The sequence below is a fragment of the Charadrius vociferus genome, unplaced genomic scaffold (assembly GCF_000708025.1).
Source record: "Charadrius vociferus isolate BGI_N301 unplaced genomic scaffold, ASM70802v2 scaffold218, whole genome shotgun sequence".
NCBI lineage: Eukaryota > Metazoa > Chordata > Aves > Charadriiformes > Charadriidae > Charadrius > Charadrius vociferus.
In genome coordinates, this window is record NW_009650084.1 from 2507892 (window position 1) to 2534943 (window position 27052).

Sequence of the window (27052 nt, forward strand, 5' to 3'; positions counted from 1 at the left end):
TAAAACTTTTGCTTACATTAAGTCTGGTTAAAATATGCTAATGGTGACTTTATCAAACAGACTGAGTCTGCCCTAAAAGCTTGCATTATTTAATACTTGACTTTTTTTCTGTTTCAACTTCTGAATTACATCAGCTAGAAAAATGATCTATGAGCAAATCCAAATGGAGTTACCATTATCTCTGTAGAAGAAATGTGAACTGGGCCCAAAGCAAGTGTGATTTTTGGCTTAAAAAGAATGGGTTTTTTTAATAATTACCCTTTAGTTTCTTTGAAATTTATCAACCATTTTTGATCTTTAGTTTGCAGATTTCCAATCTATAAGACAGTCAAAAGAATGACAGTTTTTAAATAAAAAAATCCTAGATGATATTCATAAACTCACATAACTCCAGTCTAAAGAGCAGTGCCAAAACCGAAAGGCCCCCTGGTAGTCATGAATACTTGCAACACATCTGTAAGGCCGTAGTCACAAGTTTAAGGTTATGTATAGGCAGCACTGATGCCCTTTTGGTTAATGAGCCACTTTCAGTAAGTAGATGTAGTGATTTTGATGGCTTTACTTTTCTTTAACTTTTCACGCAATGTAAATATGAGATTTTTAAAAAAAGTGTTATTTAGATGTGTGCTTAAAAGTGTGGTCTGTTCTAGGGAGCGATTTGGGAATACATCTGGCGCATTAAGGATGTTGCCATGAGAATGACATGTTCTGAACTTTGAGTTTTAATATGACTTTTGCAGATGTGCTGGCATTGAAAGGCAGTCTCGTGATGTGACTTTGGGTGGTTTTGCTTATATTTATCACTTTTATTCCTGTTTTTTTTGAGGACACTTGTTACTCAGAATTGTCAATATTTGCATTTCTTGTAGCAAAATTGTTAAGCTGAACATTTTTTCATTCATGAAGCTACTCAGAATGTTCTGAAACAGATAGGCTAATTTATAGTTTGCAAACAGCTTTAATTCTAGCAAAACGCTTGTCGGTTAGGAGTGTGTGAGTCTTCCCATTTCTTTTGTACATGACTTGAGGTAATTTTTCATGACCCGAGGATAATTTGATTGGATTTATGCTTGTATGTTAGTATTGGGAAGATATTGCAGATCACAAGTATGTATACTTAAGGATGCAGGATAATTAGAGTCTTAAATTTCTTTAGCAAAGTTACAAACTGTTCATACTTCTAGATGTACTCTGGATGATGTCTTCCAGAGGTGTTCACAGGCTGGGAACGCGCTAGGAAGGAGCATTGGGAAGCTCCTTTTCAGCATCTGTCTGAGTTGCCTGAAAATTGCAATTTATGGCATGAAGCCATGTTGGTAGTGCCATGAAATATGGTCTTTTTTGACACATAAGAAACCTGGCTAAGCTTGCAGTTACATCACAATTAACTGCTATTGTGAAGTCAGCTAATACCTATAATGATATGAAGTTGGTCAACCTATTCTGAAACAAGAAGAGGACACAATATCTCACAAACTAATGTGGAAAGAGGTTATTAAACAGAAGTCATACAGGCATAGTAAATGGAAAGCTACTATCAAATTTATTGAAGAAGAATTTGGACAAGCATAACTTCAGAGATACTTTGAAGCTCTTTTCACTAATACCAATAAAAATGGAAGTATCTTTGTTGGTAAATGGAAGTTACACTATTGGAGAAGGCAATATGATAAGTAATATTTCATTTTAAAGGTAAACTCTGGGGATCTCCATCTTTTTTGTGGCACAGCAGCATGCAGTAGCTCATAAATATATCATCTTACCAATTTATCTCAGTGCTTGATAAAGTGATAAGTGCCTTTGGTAATTAAAGTACTTGTGAAGCCTGTGTCAATCTTAAACCCTTCACATCAGAGTGTTCCTAGACAGTTCAACCTGCTTGCATGGTCTTACCCTCCACTGTGGCAGCATTTTTTTGATTGACCCCAGCATGAAGGTAGTTCAATAAACTAAAACAGGCCATTAAAAAAAAATCAGGGAAAAAAAGTCACTGTATTTAGTCCTCATGTAGTTTAATCCCAGGATGGGTCTGGTGTGTGCCAGTGGCAGCACAAGAATAGGATGAGGGCTGCAGAAGGGAGAGGACAATCCCATGGCAGGCCCCACCAAGTCTGGGCTCCATGGCTTTTACCTGTTGTGAACCAGCCCTGCAGTGAGTGGCAGGAGGAATAGCCTTCGTTGCGTCCTTTGTCATGCCTTTTGGGTGCCTTGAGCCTCTTATTGGCAGGATATCTTTTGGAAGAGCTCTGAAATCGATACTGAGCCCTCTTCTGTAATAACCCATGTTTACTGATTTCAGAAAATTTTGATTAATTTTTTTGATAAAGAATGAGCTCTTTAGTATTGAGCTTTTACTGAATGGATGAGCTTATTCAGGTGTATTCAGGTTTTAATTCTAAATAGCAAGCAAGGGTGTTGAAGTCTATTTGTGTCTGCTTGCCTGTTATTAATAAGTGGAAGAAATCTTATAGCTGAACATTATCTGGCTGCTTCTTACTGTTTTTAAATAAACTGCCCGCAAAATATTTACAGTTATATCTCAATGTTCATCAATGTTTGCACTTCTGCTGACCTCTACATGTGGAATGCAGGTTAGGCAAATGTTTAATTTTACTCAGCTATAGCTTTTCCATCACTCAGGAAGTTGCCATAGAAAAGAATGGATTTTCAGCATCTCTTCTAAATCACGTTATTTCCGTTTCTGCAATGAAAGCTATTTACTTTTCTTTTTGTACTTAATTAGTATGGCATTTTTGTAAACTGTCAGATATTAAACACTTCCCTGGATGCTCATGAAGTTTGTTTTTATTTACCAAATGCAGTCAGCAACTGAAGTGGTACAATAAAAATTACGCTGTATGCTTTACAAGAGGAAAAAAAAATCAATTTTTGTCAGCTTCCTGTCTAGTCAACAAAGAAACATAAAAGAAAGAGAGGACTGACAAGTTTGTTTCCTTTTGCGTCTGGCTAATGTTGCGCACTAAAATAATATTTCCTGTCGCTATTTTGTTCTACTGTGGTCATGTTCCAACATTTAAATTTTTAATAAAACTGGATTTTCAAATGTCAATTTTGAAAAATGTGGGTTTGAGAAAATTGTGTCTGTTTTTCATTTGAGCCAGACAAGTAAATTAGAGTACATGTGGATAGTACTGATTTTTCCTTGTGACTAGGTTTTTAAAATGCCAAAAGAATCCAATTGATGAGCCACATTGCTAAGAGTGAGTTCCACAGCTGAAAAAGAGAAAAAAAAAAGTGCTGTTCAGTCTAGGTTAGTCTTTAGTTACTGATTTTGAGACAAATTTCTCTCCAATAGATATGTTTATTTGCAGTGCATCGTGCATCTAGAATGCCACAATCCAATTGCAGGTGAAAAGGTTTTCTGGACTAATGAGCTGATTGGTGTTGGAAGAGCTGGTATTACAGTCTCTGCCAGTTTCTGGTGTGTTTATGTAAGGGTTGAATTCAGAGTAAGTGAGAGGATTAGGGCTCTAGGACTTCAGGGCAACAACAGCTAGACTGATGATTTGCATTGCCTTTCTCTAAACCCCTCTATGCCCTGAGGCTCTTAACTAAGAACAAGATCCAACAGGAGGTGTAACCACCTCAATTGTGGAATTTAATGGGACAAAGTGTGAGATTTAGGTCATTGAATTTCCACCTAAGTCCCCCTTCCTTCCCACGTAAGTTTGATGTTCATCGGAATGAGGAAAACAGCAACATCCTGAAAGATCGATCCATCCACTCCTTATAAGTCTAATGTGCACAAGTACCCTGAGTTCTTGCAAGTCATACAAGTCATTGCTAGCTTTTACATCCCAGTGTGGTGATAATGCTGCTCATCAGGTAGATCCTCTCAGTAGCTTCTAATTCTCAGAGGAGTGTCAGGTAGTTGAATATTCACTTCTTTACTAAGCAAGGGCTTTTGTGAAACCATGAACCATGAACCATTTAAGATGTGTACAACCTCTCTTCAACAGCCATGGCCATATCCATCTGGAGTCTTTAAATATAGAGTAATGTCCTTTGAAATGTAGGTGGAACTGAGTGAAGTGTTTCTGGAGACAGAGTCTTTAGGAGAAAAGATATTGATGTGTCCTGAAGAGAGAGCAGCTTATAATCAATGGCATCCTTGACAGGAACAAAAGACAGAATTCACTGGCCTGTTGAAGAGAAGAGAAAGCAATGCTTCCCCTTATGACTTTTTAGGAATCCAAACAGATAAATAAATGACTGGCAATTTGTTGCAAAAAATATTAGTTTAACTGAACCGAAGTTGTAATTTCGAGCTTAAGAGAAGATGCCCAGGTAGATTATTGACTGGTGATTTGTTAAAATACTTGAGAAAAATGCAGAGTAAACTTCTGGTACTGTTTCTAGTCCAAAAGTTGTGGTAGGGTTACAATGCAAATACTCCTAAAACAGATTTCACTTTAGGAATTACTCTTTCAATTTTAGACCTGCCCTCTGATGCTGCAGTTTTTAGAACTGTTTGCCTGCAACAACTGGCTGAAATCTTTCATTAGAGCAATTAAACACAGCTTTTTTACTGTAACAGTGGTATTGCCATAGGATGAACCTGTTTGGAAGAGTTTTGAGATCTGTGGGGAAGAAAAGAGGGTTTATAAAATGAAATTTTGTGTGTATTTTGGCTGGCTGCTAAGTAGACTAAACATGCTGTGTGCTTTTTAAATCCAGTGTTTGACAAGGATGTTGAACTGCTGTGGTTACTCCTGCTGTTTCCAGAATACCATAAGGTTCTTAAAATGTATTAATTGCTCATTAACAATCTTGTGACTCTTTGTTGAGTCTGCTGGCCAGAGTAAGGCTATCACTGTCTTACTTATCTCCTCTTCCCAGTGTTATTGAGGAGATGGGTGAGATAACCTCCTATCTAATGTTGTGAAGTATGAACAATGTATTTAAAATTGGTTATATTATTCATTATTAATTTGTTATTTCATTGAGAGAATTTTAAAAAAGATTTAGGTTTCTTTGAGAAGAAGAGATGACTTCACATGAAATGAGCGTTGTTTTCATCAAGAAATCATTTAGACAGTTCCAATAAATTCATGCAATAAAATTACAGTCTAGTAAAACGGGATAGTCTCTAAATACTCCAGCTGACAGAGCCTTCCTGTAAGGATTCTAATGACAAGTCATATCACCTGTAATATGCCATGGACGTCAGTGAGGATTTCCTTTAAAGGCTTTCCTTGTGGAAGCTGCAGCATTTGACACGTAGGGGCAAATCTTGGTGACAGGATGCTGCACCTCCGGTGGGACAGGGCTGTGTGTTGGGGATGTTCACGCTGTGTGGGTACAGCCACAGCTTCAGGGAGTGACTCTGCAGCAGCAGTCTGTTTGTGCTGGGGAACTGCTGCCGGTGCAGGTGCAGAGCCCTTGCTGCAGGTACTGCATACCCACAGAAAGCTCCGTCGCTTCCTAAGTCCTTCAAAATCAGCCTCAGTGAGGGTTGAAGGTAGGGAAGTGGTGATGGAGAGCAGAGGACTAAGAAGGAGCAAACGGATGCCGTTCGTGCAGCGTATGGGACATGGAGGCAGGAGGTCTCCTGGGCAAGATCCAGCCCAGGGCGATGGTGTTACCTGCACGTGCACACAGCCTCCTCAGCTGGTGATGAATCACACTGCAGGAGGGTGTTAGCAGGAAGTTGGGAGTAGTATAAGCTATGCTCACAGATGCTCACAGAATTACAGAATCACAGAATGGTAGGGGTTGGAAGGGACCTCTGGAGATCATCTAGTCCAGCCCCCCTGCCAGAGCAGGGTCACCTACAGCAGGTTGCACAGGATGGCGGCCAGGCGGGTTTTGAATGTCTCCAGAGTGGGAGACTCCACAACCTCTCTGGGCAGCCTGTTCCAGTGCTCTGCCACCCTCAAAGTAAAGAAGTTCCTTCTCATGTTTAGACGGAACTTCCTATGCTCAAGTTTGTGCCTGTACCTCATGTCCTGTCCCTGGGAACCACTCAGAAAAGATTGTTCCCATCCCCCTGGCACCCTCCCTTTAGGTATTTATAAGCATTGATAAGATAAGATTCTTTTCTCTAGACTAAAAAGACCCAAGTCCCTCAGCCTTTCCTTGTAAGAAAGATGCTCCAGTCCCCTAATCATCTTTGTAGCCCTTTGCTGTCCCCTCCTTGTCCTTCTTGAACTGGGGAGCCCAGAACTGGACACAATAATCCAGATGCGGCCTCACCAGGGCAGATTAGAGGGGGAGGATGACCTCCCTCAACCTGCTGGCCACACTCTTCTTGATGCACCCCAGGATACCATTCGCCTTCTTGGCCACCACAGGAAAGCTGCACTCAGGCAGTGCGAGCTCAAAACACAGCCATCCGTATCTGTGCGGGGTTGGTTGTACGTCACCTGGGCAGCTTCTCTGGGCGCAAGCCTAGAAGTCCAGTTTATCTTCCTGTGCTTTTCTCGCATTCTTTGGTGTGCATCCCAACCAAGAGGATTTCGCCTCTCCGTTTATTTAGTCTAGGCAAGGATGGCCGAGGAAGAAGCCCTCAGCTTCTGAGCACTGTGCTGTTTTAAAGCTGTTACTTTTAAATGTATTTGTTTATGTTGACATTCATGTTTATCAGCTAACGGAAGGGAAAGCACCGCTCATGGACTTGCTGTAAACATTTGCAAATTGGCTTCACTGGCTTCCTGCATGTCCCTCCTCAGGCGTCTCCTTTGCCTCCAGGTTTAGAAAAATGCCGTGAGGAGGGTTGGGACATGGGAGGGCCGCATCTCCCCTGCAGACTCGCTGTTTCACTGTGCTTCTCCGCGTGACGGGGGCTTGCAAGGTTATTAAAAGGAAGGCTTAGCCATGGCTGTGGGCTGTGTGGCAAAGAGGTGGCCTCTCCATCAGGGCGACAGCCCCGCAGCCATGGGGATGGTCCTTTGTGGTTCATGGTGGTGCACACGGGCTGACTGTGTGGGTGGTTACCACCATGGCCGGGCTGCCTTACTGGGTGTAAATGCTTGGCACCTGAAACAGCAGCTATGCACACGTGTCCTGCTAAACCACAGTGGTAAATGTAACTGTAAGCGGGGAAGCAGGGGTTGGTGACGAAGCCATTAAGAGGGATATTTTTCTTCTCCACCTTTTGAGAAATCATTCCGCAGCAAAGGAGGTTGGCTTGTGGCCGGACCGCTGCGGTTTGTCCTCCTGCTGGTGGGCTGAGCCAGGCCAGGCTGTGGGCATGAGGGCTTGCTCCGGCAGTGACAACCACCTCTTCCCACATTCCTCAGAGCTGCTTAGAGAGGGACGCCGTGTGTGAGAGGAGGGAAGGAAGGAGCCCTCCATGGCAGTTTCCTCTCAGCCTGGGTCGGGGGGGTGCTGGGAGGTAGAGGATGGCCAGGAGGGGCCGCATTGCTTGCCGGGCTGGTGGCCACTGCTGCCTCTCCCTCAGCTTTTGCCTAGTTTTGGTGGTGTTGCCTTTTGCCTGCTGGCTGGAGCCGTTTTGGGGCAGGCTTTAAACCACACTGAGCACCCATGCTCAGACTTATTATGGGTACCCTTGTGCTTGTGAACATGGGGGTATGTGCACCAGGGGCCAGACAAGCTCCAAGGCGTTTCTAGAAAGCAATTCAGCCCTACGGGTGTGGGTTTACTGAGAGGACAGCAAAGGAGACTGCCGCCTGCTCCCCCCCCAGCATCTCTGGCCACCACTGGCAGAAGCAGCAGTTAAGGGACACTGTTATAATGACACCATTTCCATCTTGCCAGGCTATGGCTGGATCCAGCCTTGTACCTCTAGCAGGTGCTGGCAGTGGTTGTGCGGATCCATCCTGGAAGGCAGCAAGGAAAAAAAAAACCTCATGGGATTTGTTTCAGAGACTGCAATCTCTCTGCCTCTGACATGAGAATAAAGTTTGACGTTTGGTTTCCCTTCAGCTTATCTGCCGAGTAACTGCTAATGCTAGTTACATGAAAAAAGTGAGTTAGCAGGCTGGGATCTATTTGGATCTGTCCTCCCCTCAGATTTTAGCAAGATGAGGAATGGGAGCTTCTCATCTGTATTGTCTGGCTCAAGCTTGCCCATTCACAAAGTAGAAGAGTAGAGTAGGGATTATTGTCAGTGATTACCATAATCAAATTTAGGAAGGGTTGTGCCCTTTGAAATGTGTTCCTGAAAGCGCTTGTCACTGGTTGTCAAAGTCCTCAAGTATGCCCTAATCCTCAGCTGTCGGTGAAGTAACACCAGTGACTGTAACACCAGAGGATCCTCCTGACACCTGGATTTTTTTTCACTTTGAAAATATAGCTGAAAGTGAAGTTCTTAAATAGGAAAAGGGTACAAAATCAACTGGATAGGTAAATACGCTTAGTAAATACAACATTCCCTGCTTGCTGGAGGCTAACCAGTATATGACATTCTGTGGAAATAGACCTGCTACTAGATAATGCTGATGGGAGGCTTTATATTTTAATGATAACACCATTTGTTAGTATTCACAAACCAGTTATCTGCTTTGCGCTGTGCAGAATTGAGCGGTATAATGTGATATTCTGAAAATTTCACTAAGTAAGCAAATACCCTGATTGTTGCCAGAGCTTCCTGTAAAAAGAATGTACTTAGAGGAAACTGTTGCTTTAAATGTCGTTTTTGTCCAAATATGGAACAACAGGAATAACTTTGTATTTCCTGTGAACTAACTGGAAGCCCCCTGGATTTGCATTGCTTTGTGAAAATGATGTTCACACCACCAACAGGAAAGTGATGTTCACAGCGCAGCTTTCAGGGGACTCCCATGACCCCATCTCCAGGACAGACCCCTGGGGAATTTGGAAAAGAATGTAAAAAATGAGGTCCCAGCAACACAACATTTCAGCTCCAGCAATCTGGTATTCTTTTGACTAAGAAGATGCGACTGTCTTTTTTTAACATCTTTTTAGTGAAGTACTACTTCCAATGATGCTAATTTAAAAAATAAATATTTTCTGAAATAATTAATATTAAGCATTAAAAAATTAACTAGTATTCCCCTGAGTGGCTAAAGTACACTGAAGATCTCTGATAAGAATCTGTGGTCTGTCTGCAATTTTATGAACATCCTGTAGGATTCTGGTAATACTAAAAACAACAACAACAAAACAACCCTCCCCAGCCAAACAGAAAAATCCTGCCAAAATCTACAGTCCCCCATGTCCCAAGAGCCATAATGGATTTTTTTTTCAGATTGTATTCTATAGAGCTTCTCTTAAAATCAGTTCATTTTCTGAAAATTGTACAAGGCTTTTAAATAAAACCAGAGCTGAATTGTTGTAATTAGTTCAAATTTCATCATGCACAATAATATTTCAGACAGTAGCTTGACATTCCTTTCAGGTATTATCTATATGTTAGTTTGGGACTCACTTAAAGTTTCCCTCAGACTAACAGGGATGCTTAATTGATGCACTGACATACTAGTAACCATGAAGTGCCATGGTTTTCCACTGTGTAGATTTGTTCCAGGAGATTTTTCATCGCTCTAAAGCTATCCCTAGAAGATTTATTAGGAGAACAGCCCTGCATTGATAGAGAAATGAGTGGGGACCACTTCTGTTTCTTTCTGTCCTACTCATGTACATCAGCCTAAAGGAGGTCTTGAGGAGAATGACTATTGTAATTCTTCTTATCCATGCAAGTTTTAACGAGACTTTGGAGATTATTGGGTTGCACTTATTTCCATTGCTTAAACATAGGCATTTGGTGCCATTTCGGATATTTACATAGGCCTGGCAGATATGACCCAGGATCTAGGGGAGAGCTGTTCCCACCTGGCCTGACAGCTGGAGGCAGGTAGTATCCTACAGGACATCTTGAACTGCTCTGTTTTTCTGTGCTCTGTGAATACAGGATCTACTGAAAATGGAAATGACACAACCAAGGACTTTAAATAGCATACTACATGACACAAACTTCCAATGACTGCTGACTAGAGCTGAACTTAATTTGATGACCTAGAAGGTGAAAGCTGTAAAACCAATAAGCTGTCCCTTGGTTCAGGGAATTCCCTGAACAGTCATAGTTGAAGTCTACCCATGATTTTCTGGGAAAAAAAGGAAGAAAAAGAGGACATGAAGATAAGCTGCCAACTTTTTTTTTTTTTTTCTTTTTATGGGGGAGAAAAAGGGCTTGGGAGAGGAGGAAAGACTGGAGCTTGCTGACATTATAAAATCATAAAATGTTCCCTTTTTGTCTATTGTTTATCTGTGAACTGAAATTGATGGGTTTACAAATGAAATGAGAACTGTGCTCAATTTCTGCTCTCTGCTTTAAGTCCTGAAGATGAAGGCATGGCAGATGTTCCTTTTCCTGAACCATTTTGAGGGTTGAAGTTCAAATCATCAGTCCAGGACAACTGGCTTTGTATCAGCTCCTGTGTGGGACAGACTTCCCACTCTTCAGGCGTTTGACCAAGGCCTGTGCTTTAGCACAGACATCGCCAAGCAGCAGCAGTTACCTTTGTCCCAGCAGAGGTTACGGTAGCGACTGAGGGTGAGGGACAGTGCATCAAGTTGCTGTCCTCTCCTTTCTGACCCTCGGGAAGCTGGCAGCCCCGCTGGAGCCCGTCTGTGCACAGCTAGCCTTCCCGCAGTACTTGTGCGAGTTCTTGTGCTGAGGTTTCCATTCTAATTACCAATTAATACTACTTCTCATAAAAAAGTGATAGTTTCTATGATTCACTTCAAGCTAGCCTTAATAGTTTATTCATTTTGAAGTGATATTTTCTGTGTAGGCACTGCACTTAAACTGATCTTGTTTTTGGATGAGAAAACTGATGATGTACCCCTCTACGTTGCTGTAGTTCAGATTTCAATTTGAACTAAATTCCAATTCAAGTTCAAATACCAATTTAAACTCTAATGGAGACAGAGTATAACCTTTAAAAAGTATTAGCTGGTACATTTTGGTCAGAAATGGGCGAGTTTGTCAGGAAGTTAGTGATTTGATGGAATATTTGACTCTAGAATTGCCAAAATAAACATTTAAACCATATCCAATGAACAAAATAGTCCAAGATAAAATATTAAGAATATTAAAATTATTAAGACATAAACAATTTTAGAGACCTTTTTCAGGAATGTTTAAATAGTACAGTTTGACTTTTCTCATTTTTCTTCATTTGTTACAAGCAAAGGAAATAAAAACCTGGGCTCACAAAAGAGTTGCTTTTTCCTGACGGCTGCTTCCTTGAATTTTAAAGATGCCCATGTTCAGTGCAGTGAGGGGCTTTGAATCCACTCTTCGGCTCGTGGATGAGTACCCGTTTACCAGCCAGTGCTTGGGCGATCTGCTGTCACTCTTGGGTAGTGCAGTTCCACGCCCAGCTACCCAGCTCTTGTGGAGGCAGGATGAGAGCGAGCGGAAATGCCTTCATACTCCGGTGCTTTGGACTGTCATTAAGGAAGGGAGATGCTCGGGTTCCCATCTCTGATCTAGTAAGATTTCAGCGTGCCATGTGATATTAAATTATTTCAGTGGGAGAGAGGGGGTCAGTCTTGCCTTTGAAGCGCTCCACAGACCAGCAGGTCACCTCCCCTGCTAAGAGCAGTGAGCTCAGACCCTCTGAGGCAGAAGATAGCGCATGGTAGAACAACTCTAAGTCTGGGTCAAATACTTAATGCAAAGCTGTGTTTCGAAGCAGAGTGACTTTGAGGTTTTGTGGTTTGGTTTGGGGTTTTTTTAATTATGGCAAAGAATGATATACTTACACTGAGCAATCAATTTGCTTTGCCCACATTTTTACAAATATGCTTTAAAACCCTAGTTTAGGCAGGACAAATTTAATTTTCCCCCACAGAGTTGCTGTCAGCCATTAAGTCAATACATGACTTAACCTTTCAGAAATAATGTTTCAAAATGTAATTGTAGCTAATACGTGTGTTAATACTAATCTATACCTTGTTACTGTTGTCTAAGCAGAACTAGGTTTGTAAGTCTGTCACTTGTGGTTTTTTTAATAGACGAGAGTTCTTGTTTCTTGCAAATCATTATTTTTATCCTTTTGTTTAAATACAGCTTGGTCAGATATAGAAACAATGAAGCTTTTCATTCTGGTATGTTTATTTAAGGAAAAAAGAGGATTTTATACTGTTCAAATATCTGTTCAATATCTGTTTCTATAATCCAAAGTAAATCTAATATTACAAAGGCAAAAAACTGAATTTTGCTAACTTGTTAAGACAGTCTGGATTTTTCATTATCCTCTTGGTTCTAGCGACGTGTAAAAGAGAAGTTTTACCAACATGATTTTTTTAAAGTTGTTAACGAACTGCAAAATCAGTTAAGAAAAATATTGAGGTTAACTGGAATATAGCAGTGTTTTCCTCTAATGGTACTTTGCAGTTCAGCTAACTCAATACAGTTACATCTAAAGGGTAAAGACAAGAATAGTAATACAGCCAGGGAGCTATTTTGACATTCTGAAGAGAGAAGAAAATATGAGAGGAATGCGAGATAAGTGTCCTGCAGTTGGCATCACCTCCCTATTCCTGTATTTGGTGGGATGTGAAACTGCAGACATCTATTGATCCAGATCTCTTTTCAGCTACGTGAGTTGTACATATGTGTGCATAGGTAGAAGTGCAGTGTCTGCTATGTAGGGGTCAATCTCCCTTGGCCTTCCCCACTGTGATTAAGTTAGCGTAGGGGTAGAAGAGGTGAGTTGTGTGGAGGGAACAGAGATTCAGACTTAGAGCTGTCATTGTCAAACAGCCATCCCCATCCCATTGGCGTAGCCATTGCTAGTGTTTGAACTTGGAACTTGTATTGGAATTCAGTTCCAGTTGGGGTTTGAACTAAAGCAGCATAGACTGGGAAGTCTTCACTGTTTCATCAGAAAACATCATCAGTTTAAGTGTCATGTCTAAACAGAGTGTGTCATTTTGCAATGAATCAATCATGAGATGAAATCACTTATGACTATTTTACTTGGTGAAGCATTTCAGTTAGAAACATATCTGTCAGATATCTGTGCTAGTCTCACCCGTCACCTGCTTACAGGATTTTCAGTCATTTGAAAGACACTGTGTTTTGGGCAGGGGAAGTGACTGTATTCCCTGGAATAAGATTTTCAACATGAACAGAGTTAAGTAAACAGTGTGAATTTAATTAGATTTCTACCTTACGTGTGTTCTTTACAGGGTAAGGTTTGAACTTGATGGATGCCTATGCAATTAGCCTAAGCTGGTAGGCACCTCAGCAACTGAAACTCAGCGGGCAGAGTCTGAGCAGATGTTGTGGGAAAGAGAACTAGGTTTTGCCTTGAAAAATGCACTTCTGTAAGGAAGAGGAGCGTCCAAGAGCTGTCTCGGCCTTTGTGGTTTTTTGGAGATCTCTGTAGCCTCCAGAAATGGTGCATGTCCAAATATGGCAGTCATCTCCCTCCTGGGCTACTCATCTGGCTGTTTGCATCATTCCTGTGCGAGTTCCAAGTAGTAGTCCTCAAATGCCAGGAAAGTAGCTGGATGCGGAGAAACAGGGCAAAATGCAACAAAAGGCTGTAGCTACGATCTGGCAGATGTGTTACAGGCTGCACTGCAGAGCACAGTTTCTTCCATCTGCTACAGGAGCTTTTAGCAGCCTTTTCAGCTCTGTCATTGACAGGGCTTAATATTCCTAAGGCTCAGTTCCTGATTCATGAAAGTTAGAGGTCTGAGTTGGGATGCCCATTCATTAGCAGCACTTTTTTAGAACTATACGTTAATATGACAGTAAATGGATCACCGTCCTTTAGGCAAATACTCAGTATGCATGTAGCATGTTTGTGTATGTGAAGGAACGTAATCTTTTTGTAGTTTAATACTGATTTGCTAGTGTGATTCACTAAACTTATCAGTTGCAGACAGTCTGGGAGAACGAAACGAAACGGAAATGCTTGTCAAAAAAATGAAGCAATTTGTATTGCTAAAATGAGCTTCTGCTGCTGGGCTGACTGATGTTTTGTGGGAGGAGTGAGATAAAATGAATGCCTTCAAATATTGTATGAGAGGCTGGGCTGTGGTGCAAGGAAGCTGTGGCTATTTGAAAACTGCTAGCCTAGCATGCAAAGTAGGTGAGGTATCATGGTGCACCTGGCCCAAACCTTTGGATTAGTCTGTGTAATTGGCTCCTAGACAAGGGTTAAAGAGCCTGCCTTTCCATCCTCCTCCTGCCCATATTATGCTTCCTGCCCAGCACCTGTCCTTCTCTATATTGGTGCTTGGTGGACAGTAGCGATTGCTCCAGGCTCCGTGCAGTTTCTGGGGAAGGCATTTTTTCAAAGAGGGTGTCTGGGAGATGGGACAAAACTGTATCTCTCCATTTGTCTCATTTTCTCTAGTCATGTGGGGCAGGAAACCATGAACTGGATTCTTCGTGTCATGAGACTGATTTAAAACCATAAAAGTTTAGAAACAAGCAATGATTTGCATAGTTTCAGCTTGCTTACCTTGTGATGATTATCTTTATTCCTTCAGGGTGAAGTTTCCCACTTAGGTCTTGATTATGCAAGGTTCTTAAGTCATTCCTAAATGAGTATCAGAAATGCAGATCTACTTGTGTTCAAAGATACTCAACTAAATTTCTAACGATTTCTGAGGAATGAAGAGCTATTGTTATTCTTTGCCCCATTCTGCCTGTAACCTCTAGCCCTCTGTTTGATCCTCTGTATCTACTTTTCTCTCCATTTTCCCCCTTGTTCTCATATGTAGCCCCTACTCCTTTCTGCCCATTTCAGTCTCTCCTGCTTAAACCTTCAGGGTGTGCTTCATCTCCACTGAAAACAAGTATCCAAAATAGGTGAGCTGGATCCCAACACAGAAGTGGCTGTTTCATGCCATTGAATAAAGGGAGACTGCAGCGACTAGCAGAGATGTTTGTACTTACACTGGGTTAGGTGAACCCAGACCCTGATTCTTGTACCTGCTGTAGCTGTCTTGATCTCTCAGTGTCTCTCATTACTTAAATGCCCCTTTGACCTCCTTTCATTGACCTTTGATCCATAAGCTTTTTCCAGTCTGGCCCTCCCATCTTCCCAGAGGACTGAGAGGAAAAAGCTCATACTTCCTCCTAGTATATGCAGAACGTTGTCACATCCCTCAGATGCAAAAATACATTTTAGTAACTGAAGATAATGCTATCCAGTAGTGGCTGTCATTGTTGGCCCACCTTCCATCCCCCTGCAAAGGTGACAGTCAGTGACAGTAGGAGGTGATGCTACTGTAAAATAAACACAAAGTTTTGTAGGGCAGGTGGCCTGTCCTGGCATAGCAGGCTATAGCATTTGACTGCAAATAGGACCTTATGCAGTTGCGCTCCCTGACGCTTAGTACCTTCTTACCTTCCTCACCGCTGGTTATTCTAATCTGAGGCTTAGGAAACAGGAAAAAATGAATATAATGGCGTCATTTTGGGGAGCACAAAAAGAGACCTGAAAGCACAAGTCCATTCTTCTGGCCATGCTAAATTTAAGACCAAATCCCAACTGAAAAATAAATAACAACATAGTTTTTTTCTAAAACAGTGCACGTTAAATAACAGGCTGAAGGAAATATGCAGAGATTAACTTGAAAACAGATGTTTATAATGATTCGATGACGTATTTTAATTACATTCCCAGATGCAATTAAAACAGACTTCTTCTGAATTTAAGGGATGTGTTGATAAAACTGATAACATTCTACATGATGCTGGAGGAGGAAGTATGAGCTGCAAGCATGCGTCCTCCAGCTGTGATCTCATCAGGTCTGAAAAATTAGGAGAGGTCATGCTGGGTCACTTCTTGACATGGAAGGCCCAAGGTTTTTCCAGGCATGACCATGTACCACAAGGAATAAAGCGGGTTATTCAGTGGGTGGCGCTTTTCCCTCTTGATCAGTACTGAGTTGGCGTTGTAGCATGTGTTGGTGTCATTCTGCAGTATATGATAAATCCTCGTTCTAACCAGTGTTAATTTTCATCTTTCTGTGCATTTGTAATATAAGGTGGTAAAATGCTGTAATAATGTAAGAGAAAAAAATGTGATAATTTTTGCTTTATGTGAATATGGAGAAAGTTTGACTTCAAACAACAAATTCAGTGGATCAACATTCTTTTAAAAATTAATATCAACAGAAGCAACAAATTTTCAGGAGCTAGTGCTTTGGTTTTATTGGACAGCCTTTAATAATTTTATTTTCAATATTAAACCCTCATTTCTCTTTGATGCTTTACTTTAAAAGCAAATGTATTTACCAAGTAAAAATGTTACTGTATTATTTAACTTCCCAGGGTGATGATGTTTATTGGTCTCTTGGTTGGAGGTTTTCCAAATTCAAAACTGATTAGGTACATTTCCTCTCATTTCCCAGAAGTACTGAGGTCCTCATAGACTGTGGAACCCGCAGGTGTGGAGGGACAGGTGCCCAGCATCTGTGCGGAGAGCTGGCTCTGGAGAGGTGCCGTCCCTGACTGCTTCCTGATAACAGCTTAACAGGGCTGCTGAAGGATCTGGCATGAAATATTCAGTGATACAAATGTTTTCCTTCATTTTCTCCTAGTTTGTTTCTGAGGGACATGACAACAGTAAAAGCGATTGACTGCTGAGTCACTTGGTGGTTGCTTCATGGCTATAAGGAGGAAAAGGGGAGAGTAGCCCAGATGCACTTAAGTGCACAGAAATACTTTGGGAACAGAAAGCGACTCTAAGCTTTTACCTATGCATCAGTTAATCTGACTTCTGTCATATGTTATCACCTTTCATGTTTTGCTCTTTATGATCATGTCATAGAAATACTAATCTTTTGGTTGCTGTTGACTCAATCCAAACAAACCAACCCCCACGTCTCTCAAGTATCTACCTTAAGGCTGATGTGAATGAAGGCACAAAAGCTTGTAGCAGCAGCATTTAGTAATATTAAGCTCCCTTCTTCAAACACCTACAGCAAGATCTTCTCTTGCTCGCTTCTGAGGGAAGTGGCACTTCGGAGTGTTTCATGTGATGAGATCAGCAAGGCCAGCTGCACAGTCCACCTTGCTTGCCTCCTGAGATACAAACGCCCCCTCTCCCAAATCCTCCCGTCCACCTGCCCTCCAGAATTTCAATTCGCAGAATCCTGATAGACTTGGGAGTCTGTCAACACCTATGCTGAAGTACCGTTGTTTTCTGGAGGTACAAGTTGGCTGTATATTGACTTTAGTTTATCTAGTGTAGAAACCCCATGAGGTGGTGCTGTCCTAAGGAAAGCCTTTCAGAAAACAAGGATCTCTGTAGTATCTACTGGAGAATAATTCAGACTGGTTATGTTTTTACACGTTTTTTATGGACTCTCCTGCGGCAATGAATTTGATTTTACTGAGTGGAAGGTTTCATAATGACAATTACAGTTAGTTATTATAGAGGGCAAGAAGGAAAGAAGATCACTTGAGGTGTGGTAGATGTAAGAAACAGACCAGAACCCTGGAGCTAGTCATTGCCTGGCCAGTAAACATTAACGGTTGCCTCCATATCTATTATTTAACATTAGGATCAGTTTGCTCTCTTAGAGGCTGTGGTTTGACTTGATTTCATAAAGTATGTCCAGAAGTATATAGTTGTTATAGTTGTTATAGTTGTTGATATAGTTTCCTGTGGTAATTATACCAATATTTAATTTCCTTTAAAAGCTATGGATGTGTTTAAGAGACGTTTAGATGTGGTGTTGGGGGATACGGTGTAGGGGAGAACTTTGTAGAGTAGGGTAGATGGTTGGACTCGGTGATCCCAAGGGTCTCTTCCAACCTAGACAATTCTATGATTCTATGATTCTGTCATCTTCCTATCTGTTGATTGCCAATTGCTGATAAAAAAATTTAGTAAATCAGTATTAAGAGATCTCATGGTAAACATCCAAAGGGTGTAGGCAACATTTTTTGTCTTCATATTCTTCAGGTCTGTTATTTTTCTCCTTAAGTGTAGAAAATAAATCATGAACTGTAGTTTCACCATTCCTTTCTCCTCAGATCAATGGCACGTATTTACAGAGATTAAGTATTTATGCAGAATGCAAGCCATTTATTAACAAACTGATATTAAAGAGATGTTTCTATGACTGGATTGATTTTGTTTAAAATGTTCTGTTGGGCTCTCAATGCACGAATATAGACTCCTAGAGGAGAATTGACTTGTTTTAAATTGAGGTGTTCATATTGCTAGATGCAGAGTATGTGTGTATTCTATAAAAATGAGTTATTTTTTAAATGTTGACCCCAAAGACAATGATTTAGAAGTAACATGACAGTTTTCTATGGTTAAAAACTATAGCAGGCTTTTTTCTTCTTTTACAAAGGCATTTTATATTGGACTGTGACTGAGACCAGAAGTGTACATTTATAGAAAGATAACAAATTATCGCTTCGGCAATTGCTCCCCATGCTGACCAGCCTTGCAATCTGGATGGTACTGCTGACGTTCCTGGCTTGTTGCAGTATGTTCTGCCTATGACCCAGTTCAGACAATTAATTCTCAATTTTTGTTATTTTCAGGGTTGTTCCGGTTGTGGAAAATGTGACTGCAGTGGAGTAAAAGGGCAAAAGGTGAGTAGTTCAGCTCTCTCCGCTTAATTACCTTGCTTATTTAAACCACGTGGTGTATAGTCTACTGGGAGGCAGGTGAGCCGTTGGTTTCAGTGAGTGCTTGTACCGCCACGGAGCATTGCCAAGGCCAGACCATGTGCCTTTCAGCGGGGTTTCCGAAAAACACCTGTCTCGGTGTCTGCAGCAAGTGGAGGGCAGGAGGGCCAGAGATGCAAAACAGCCAAATGCCCTCGCTGCGGGGTGAAGCCCCAAGCCTGCTGCTTGGCTGTGCCCTCCCTCTTTCCCCATCGAGCGGGACGCTAACCCGGCGCTCCTACCTTTCCTACCACCTCACCTCCAGTCTTTTCAGCAGGTAGCAGGCTTGACATCCTGACCTCCTCTGGAAGCGATGCAAGCAGGTCAGGTCAGAAGTGCTCCTCCCCTCAGCATTCTGCCCAGATTGCTCTCCAGGAAGGCTGTGATGCATCAATAAGCAACGTACCCTGGCCAGGGTTAGCCCTGGGAGGCAATAATCTGCAATAGGCAAGAGGAGGTTAATAATCAACCTAAATACAGCAAAGTGTTTCAGGTCAAGAAAAAAAAAATTAAAACTTTTTGACAGACCCTTGCAAATGAGTTTTAAAGTTCTCATTCAGCTATCCAAACTTTCTGTGTATGAAACAGAAAAGGCACTTTAAAGGCTTCTTTTAAAACAGTAACATTGAAGAAAAATATAGTGTACTTAAGCATTCCATTAATTCCCCCTGTAAATTACCTGCTTTTGTAAATATTGTAGACATTCAATCACTTCCCTTATCTCTTCCAGTTTTGCTGTAGAGATTTTAATCTACAGTGTGTTCTGTTTTGCATGCACATGTACTGTATATCTACTGTTATAAATGAGTGTAAACCAAAGGTTTTATCACCCCGTGATTGCAGTGGGAACATTTTTCGAGGTAAGTTGTTTAGGTCACCCAAAGGAGTGCTTAGAAGACATGGGGGGTTTGTTTGTTTTGTCTTTTGGAGGGGTGGTTTTGTTTTTTTAAATAAATACACAGCTGGTGTTCTACATTGTCTCACATGTGATAGATAGGTATTTACAGATGAGGGTTTTAAAAATGTTTGTTGACGGCTTTTCTTCAGTGTTTTCCAGAACAAGGAATGTAAATTACTTAATTGGACACCCAAGGAAAGATAGTTTTCTTTGTAACAGAACACATTAATTTGTGAGACAGATGAAAAGTGTCAAGGTTCAAAATATCTTTTAGATGGAGTCTCCTTTTCTTTTAATGACCCATTAATATCTGTTTAATAAAAGTCAGCTATATATTAAAAATAAATAAAGCAAATATTTGGGAAATGTTCTGAACTCTGGATTTATTCCTTGCTATCTTGATTTTATTTTTCAGTAACAAGTACAAGTGAATCATTGTAGAATGAGAGAGATATTACATTATAACTCTGTTGTTGAAAGCCGTTAGTTTTCAGTTCATAGAGTATGCCAGTATTTTGTAACTAGATCATTTTAAAAAATGATAGTTTGGGGAAATAGATTGTATTAAACCTTACACTTCATTGATTTCCGGCTGCAATCCTGACTGTCTTTGCTAGAGCTCTTGCTGGCATTTTTCATTTGCATAGTCCAGAGTCTCAAAAAGTTCTCTTTGAAAGACATAGATGCTTATCTGATATGTTAGAAGCCAAAAGTACCTCAAATTAATGTAGGTTATTTTAAAATGTAGAAGAGAGAAAAATATCAGTCCATAGCAATAGAAGTCATAGTAGACTCCAGATCTCGTGCAAACTTGTCCAGCAAGTCATTGTACTCTGCGCTTTTCCTTATGGGTTCTATCTCAAACTTCTGTGACTTTAAACATGTGTAGTGACATATTGACATACTTTTAGACTGTGTAGGAAATTTAATTATTGACATTAGAGACTTCTAAACAGGTGAATGAATAGTTATACCTAGAAAACAATATTCAAAAAGGCAGTTGAAGGTATTTTGGAATGCATTTAAAAGTAACTTGATTCAGAGCAATATATATCTCAATGCTTGCTCATTATGTTAACACTCTGAGGCTTTCAAATGTGTATATAGAATTTTGAACAGAAAACTGAGTTTTATTTAAAAACATCTGCCCTCCACCCTTGTTTTATCCCAGTGCAGCTTTTTGTCCCAATTCTTTACATTTAATGCCTGTCTAGAATAAGGACAGCCTGTTACCCAGGCCTGAAGAAAACAGCTGGTGAGGGAAAGCAAGGGAAGCATCCTTCCTGCTTGCCTCTGTAATATTTCTAGAAATGGTCTTTCCAACCAACGCATTTGGATTTGAAACATGTCTCTGCTAAACATGGTTCCCATTAACACACGCATCAGTAGTGGTACATGTTACCTCAGAGATATACGTGAATGTTGCTTAAGCAGAGAAGGACTGGTTAGAAAGACTGATCCTAGCCAGGATGCAGGCCAGAAGAGGGCCACCATGCCCAGCTCTTGTGGTAGCCCAGGACACCACGTTAGAGAACATCTGCTCTCCACTTCTCATGTAGCCACTTGCGTGGGAAGTACATATCCATTCTGCCCTGCACCATCCACAGCCAACACGTTGGCCACACTGGAAACCCTTTTGATCTGGCTTCCATGTTGTGCAGAAGTGCACAAACGCTGAAGGGCCTTTTCCAGTCCACCCACGCTCTTCAGCAACGTAACCACACCAGTTTACTGCTGTGGGAGCTTCGGCAGCTGCGGAAGTGGGTGCTGGGTTTACCCTTTAATGCTTTAATTATTAACATCTGGAGATATATTTCCTACCATAGTGTGGGAAGGAGTTCCAGACCCTATGATTTGGGGGTGGGGTTTAATTAAAATACATTTGGCCAAATAGTCATATTAAGGATCTCACCAGAAAAAGTGCTGAAAATAGTATTTGACTTAAAAGATGTGAAATGCCCAAGAAATTACCCAACAGCATTTCAGACATGGAAGACTAAATTATATTGCCATATTTTTCTCTCTCATTTGAGAATCTTTTAATCAGTGTGACCATTTGGATGGCTGTATTTAGAATACATTCAGTATGTTCTCTCATTAGGCTGTTTCCATGAAAATGGCATCTCTGTGCCAAACTCCTTTAAGATGACTCATACTTTATCAAGGGCATATAATTGACAAAGTCTAAGGGTTTTCATCCCTTTCAGAAAATTTCAGAAAGGGAGAGTAATTGCAACAGATGGCTCTTATCCTATAAAGCCTTTATTATTACACTGAACATCAGGCTGTTATTTTAAGCTGTATAATGTAAAGTATCAAGTATTTGCCAAACAAAAGGTGCAGAAATTTTAGTAAAACATAATATTGCTAAAATAATACAATAATAAATAATACCTTACTGTTTTCCATTAGATGGATTAGCCTAAAACATCTTCATTTTTTTCCTCTTACACTTTTTATTTGGTTTTCTGTATAATAACAGACTGTTCTTTCTAACCTCACTGAAGTGTGAGATCTGTTTAAACTGATTAGAGTTTTGAATGCTTGCCTACATTTTATTGGGTTACTCATAAGTAGGCAGAAGCTATATTTTTTCTTTTATGCCTACCTAGATTTTGAGAACAATTTCAAGCCATTGTGGAGATAAGAAGTTCTAGCCATTAATGTGTGTAGAAAAAGCATGTTAAGCATTTCATTACCATTTAGAACAAAGACTGTATAGAGCTGAGTAAAATTCTCCATGCACTGACTTTTTCCAAGAATGTTCATTCTCTCATTCATGACCATTTCATTCATTTTACTCCCTATCAGAAACATGTATAAATGGAGGTAACACTGGAACTTTGCTGTAACTAATACAGAATGATTAATCTTCTAACACATACCACTTAGAATGCATTAAAGTATAAATTCTCATTCTTTAGTATAAATCCCTTATGATGATTGCCCTGCCTCAGCATTACCCATTAAAAGTTAAAGTCACAAGAATATCAAATGTGATTTTGTCATTGCACGTGAAGTATTGCACTTTAAAAAAAAATCTTTGCTAGGAAATTCTGAAAGTAAATAGAAAGTAAGAATATAATTAACTCTTATGTAACTGCTGCTTTTTGATATTTTTTTTGTTTGAGATGAAAGAAAACTTGAGCAAATTGTTTCATATTAGCATATTTTTGTTTGCCTAATTCTGAGACTGTATCTGTATTACTATACCTACATAAAAATTACTTCTCCATTTCCCTTGATGGGTGCATTGTCCCCATGTTGGTTGACCATGCTGCAGAAATACACAAGCTGGATTGCTTGAGCCATTTTGGGTATGGAAGACAGACAGTTCTGTTACTGGCTTAGGCTGGAAGTCACTGGGACATCTCTGCGGTCCCTCATCAACAAGAGCAGTGAACAGTCTTTTCTTTCCTGTGCACTCGTACAGTCTTAAAAGTCACACATGGTTTTGCTGTCTGCAGGTGATTGTTCTTCTCCATTTTCTCTGGGTAATGAATTGTTGAATGTTCCAGTTGACTGTCTCCCTTTATATTGGTTTTGGTTTGTTTTGGGTTTTTTTTTAAAGGTTTACCAGATTGGGAGGGCCTTCAAGGCCTTTCCTCTCATTTTTGGTATCAAAAGATAAAGCAAAAATATCTGTGATATTGATTAGTTAAAACAATGTGAAACCCCTTGTTGGAGAGAAGCTCCAGCAGTTAGTGGGAAGATCACTACTGAGTTCCTTTACAATACAGCAGAGGGCAACTAATCAGTTCCTCTAGTGGAGCAAATCAGTTATCACTAGAGCCATGCTTTTCATATTCAACCTCTATTAGCAACTGTCACAGATGGAAATATTTGACACGGTTATGATTTAGCAGCATTCAAAATTTATTAATGAATTGAGGTAGATGAAGAGGTTGAATTTTAACAGCACTTAATCATTATCTGATTTAAGTATTTACAAGATGACTTAAAAAAATATTTGAACAGTGACTTAATTACAGATTTGAAAATTACAAGATTCACACTAACATATTATAAGGTATCCCAAATCAATGCATATGCATATGAGCACAAACATACAAACACACACCACTCGAGGGGTCACACAGACCCCCACACCCGAGTTTTTAACTGCTAGGACCGCAGGTCCATTCACAGCGGGTGACTTCAGTGAGCCGACAGGTGCCCTTTTTAACTCCTTACGCATGCACAGACAGATGGACAGAAAGTATTTGGATTCAGTAAAGTATAAGTTCACCCACACTCGTAAGAGCTAATGTGTATATTAGAGACACATGGCTAGAGAGGTGGATGAAAGAGAGGCTAGCCTATAGTTAAAATGTCCCTCTGCTCGAGTTTGGAGTAAATACTCACAGTGCATTGGCATTCCTCAGTGAACAATAACTGAGAGGGTTGACTCGCCCTGGCCTTTTAATTCTCGAGGTGTCTGCTGAGCGGTGTCCCAACTCAGGGGAGGTGCTGGTCACAGCCCACTGCGATCCAGAAGAGCTCAAAGGGTGTCACTAGAATCACTACTTACAGGGCCCGAGATAATTGACTTTGTTAGGTACTTTTCCACTCTGGCCTAATGCAGACAATGGGATATTCTGGTATGTTTCACCAGTTGTGCAAGGCCAGAACTTACTAGATCCTGGAGTTCTGGTCTTACCCCCCTCTTTGGGCCATGATCCATACGCTGTCAGGAGTGATTGAATTATTGTTCTAGTTCCCAAGCAATAGGAGTCATGGGAGCCAGGCACGCTAAGGGGTTGGTCTATTACTTTCCACCTTTTTCTTCCTTTTATGTTGGACCAGTATGTGTCTCAGGTAATGTTCCGGTCCATTGTATTGTTATGTGGCCCAGGTAGGGGGAGAAATCACTCCAAGCACCGAGTGGCCTAAAGTGGGGGAAGGGTTGCACCACCACAGCAATATCAAGACTTTTTTATCAAGAATGATAATTTTTACACTTTCCTTTGGCACTATTTCATATCAGTGTGTACTATTTGGTTTTAATCAGTTCTTCCATAGTTTTCCTCAGTGTTTCTATTAAGTGGCTGCTGTAGAAACTTATCTTATCTTGTGTACAGCACCTGTTCATACCTAAGTTGGAAAGACTATGAACTGGCGACACCAAGGAAAGCACAGCTTATACATCCCAGAGAGGGACATAAAGTTGACAAGAGGACTAATGGGCAATGTGGGAGGAAAGATAGTGTTTGCAGTCTGGAAAGGGCTAATAGATAACATGAAGTCATCTAATCATTCCTGAAAGGGGGGAATCAGAAGATAAGCAAAGATACTGATCAGCTGCAGGTCTGATATTCTTCAGGGAGACTTGTGGTTTATGAATAGTTTTGAAAATAAGGCCGTTGTTACACTGTTTGTGTCAATTCTGCAGTGACAGTAGTGTATTTTTATTGATTGACCCTTTCTTTATGACACTCAGAATAAAATAATACTTTTAATTCAAATCAGGGGAAAAAGAACATCTATGTTTCGTAAAGAGAGCACACCAACAAAGCTGCTATTCTTGAAAGGAACGAGATATCGAAAGACTTTGAATAATATTGAGTGGGATGTGCTAAGCATTGAAAGTTTTCTACAGTTTTCCAACTGGCAGACTAAACTGCTAAGTGGCATCTGAAGCCATCAGATTTTCTTCATTTGAAATAGTCATTGGAACCATTTGTCCCATTTGTCCAAATGGAACCAAATGTCTCTGGCAACATTTCTATTATGAAGATGTACTTTTGCACTCAGTACAGTACACATCTTTGGTTAACACAAAGTAGTGGATTACACTGATGAACTTATCTCTGTGGAAAGAGATTTCCCAGTAATACTGCGTGATGGGGTACGCTCATATTTACTTTTCAGAGCTGACTTCTAAAGGTTTTCACACTGTAGTATTTCAGTTGGCGTAATGCGACCTTTTAACCAGCTGTTGCCAGATGCATATCTTTGCTTATAAAGGTGTTGGTATCATAATCTCAGGCATTCATCATGGAACAAAACATGCTCTCTAGCCTCACAGAGTTTGATATTACATTTGTACAACTGCTGTTTAGGTATGTCTTCATGATGGTTTCTCAAAGGATTACAGGACCTTATTTTGATCTGAAGCATGTAAGCCTCCAATGAAGTCACTAAATTTTCCCAAATGTGAGATCAAAGTAAGATGAGAAAAGACCTATAAGATCTTCATTTCTCTGAAATCTGCATGCTCAGGAAGTGGGGAATGTGTAGTTTGGAATCTTCCCAAATTTAAAATTTTGTCCATGCAGACACAGTCACGCTTCCAGTGCCTACTGACTACACTCAAATTATAAAACTTTCTCCCTAGCTTTACGATTTTTAGTATCTGGTCACATGCATGACAGCACCTGTAGACTGCATCTGCTTTCTGTATGCTTGTCTTAGTGCCCATAACACTAACATTCTATGATGCAAACAGGGTTTTTTGGGTGTAGATTATGGGTCTGGGACAACATATGTCTGGGGAACAGCAGAAGCTACATTTTGTAGTTTACCCCTCAGGCTTCTTTAAATCATTCTGCCATTCAATTTATGTTGTGTTTGCTGGGGATCTCAGACCAAGCCAGCCATTATAATTGACGTTTCTGTGATATGTCAGTTCCCACACAAGATTTTAATACTAGATGCACTTAATAATTTGTCTCTGGAAACATTTTCTCTGTAGCAGTGTTCACAAGAGGCAACCTAGGCATATATAATTATTACTAGGGAACCACAGTAATATGGTAATCTCCTTAAGTCACTTTCTACTCTTTCCAGCCAAGAGCAAAAGGTGGTTTGGGGGGTTGTTTGGGCTTTTTTGGTTTTTTAATCTCATACCAGTGGTAGTTAGTTGTTTGATTCTCTTTGCTGAGCTACCTCCTATTTCAGATTTTAGACCTATGTTTTCAGTGAGAGGTCGTAACTTACGTTAGTCATTGAAAACATCTGGCCACATGATGTTGGTTGTCAGAAAAGCAGATCTGAATTCGCTTAAAGTTTGGATTTCATTAAGAAAGGGTAAAAAGCCAAATTTCATACAAAATTCTCAGAAACACTTCCAGCAGAAGCAATAGCAAAACTTGTAACCATATATGCTCGGGAGGAGATAGAACAGTGAGAAACAGCATGAAAGTGCGATTTTCAAAGAGGAAACCTGAAGTAGCTGCTAAAAAAGTGTTAGTGGAGTACTTTATCACACAAGCAAGTTCCTAACCAGCTGGAGAACCTCTTTAGTATAGGAAAAAAAGAAGCTTAATATCACAGAAGGAGCAAGAACAGCTGAGAAAGCATTTTTAAGAGATATTAAAAAGGATTTACATTTCCTTTCAGGTAAGTATAACACCTGAGAAAGTTTTACAGTAAAATAAGTAAATTGAGTTATGGACAACATAGCGAAGAAAGTTAACCTAAGTGATGAAAATAATTATTAGCTTTCAGTAACAGGTAAAATCTTCTCCTATATCATCTCTAACAACAGAGAAAAAGCAAAATTAAGGTAAAGCCAAGGGAAAAGCAACTTAGACTCCTGTCTG

At 40.4% G+C, this 27052-nt stretch overlaps 1 protein-coding gene across 1 annotated transcript in view; it reads left to right on the forward strand.

Annotated features, from left to right (window-relative positions):
- Positions 1 to 11207: 11207 nt before the first annotated feature.
- The window catches only part of COL4A1 (collagen, type IV, alpha 1), an 80490-nt gene continuing 64645 nt past the window's right edge, over positions 11208 to 27052 (forward strand). Inside the window, exons 1-2 of the mRNA XM_009892159.1 lie at positions 11208 to 11387; positions 18485 to 18535. Of these exons, the coding sequence (XP_009890461.1) occupies positions 11208 to 11387; positions 18485 to 18535 (231 nt within the window). The remainder of the gene's footprint in view (positions 11388 to 18484; positions 18536 to 27052) is intronic.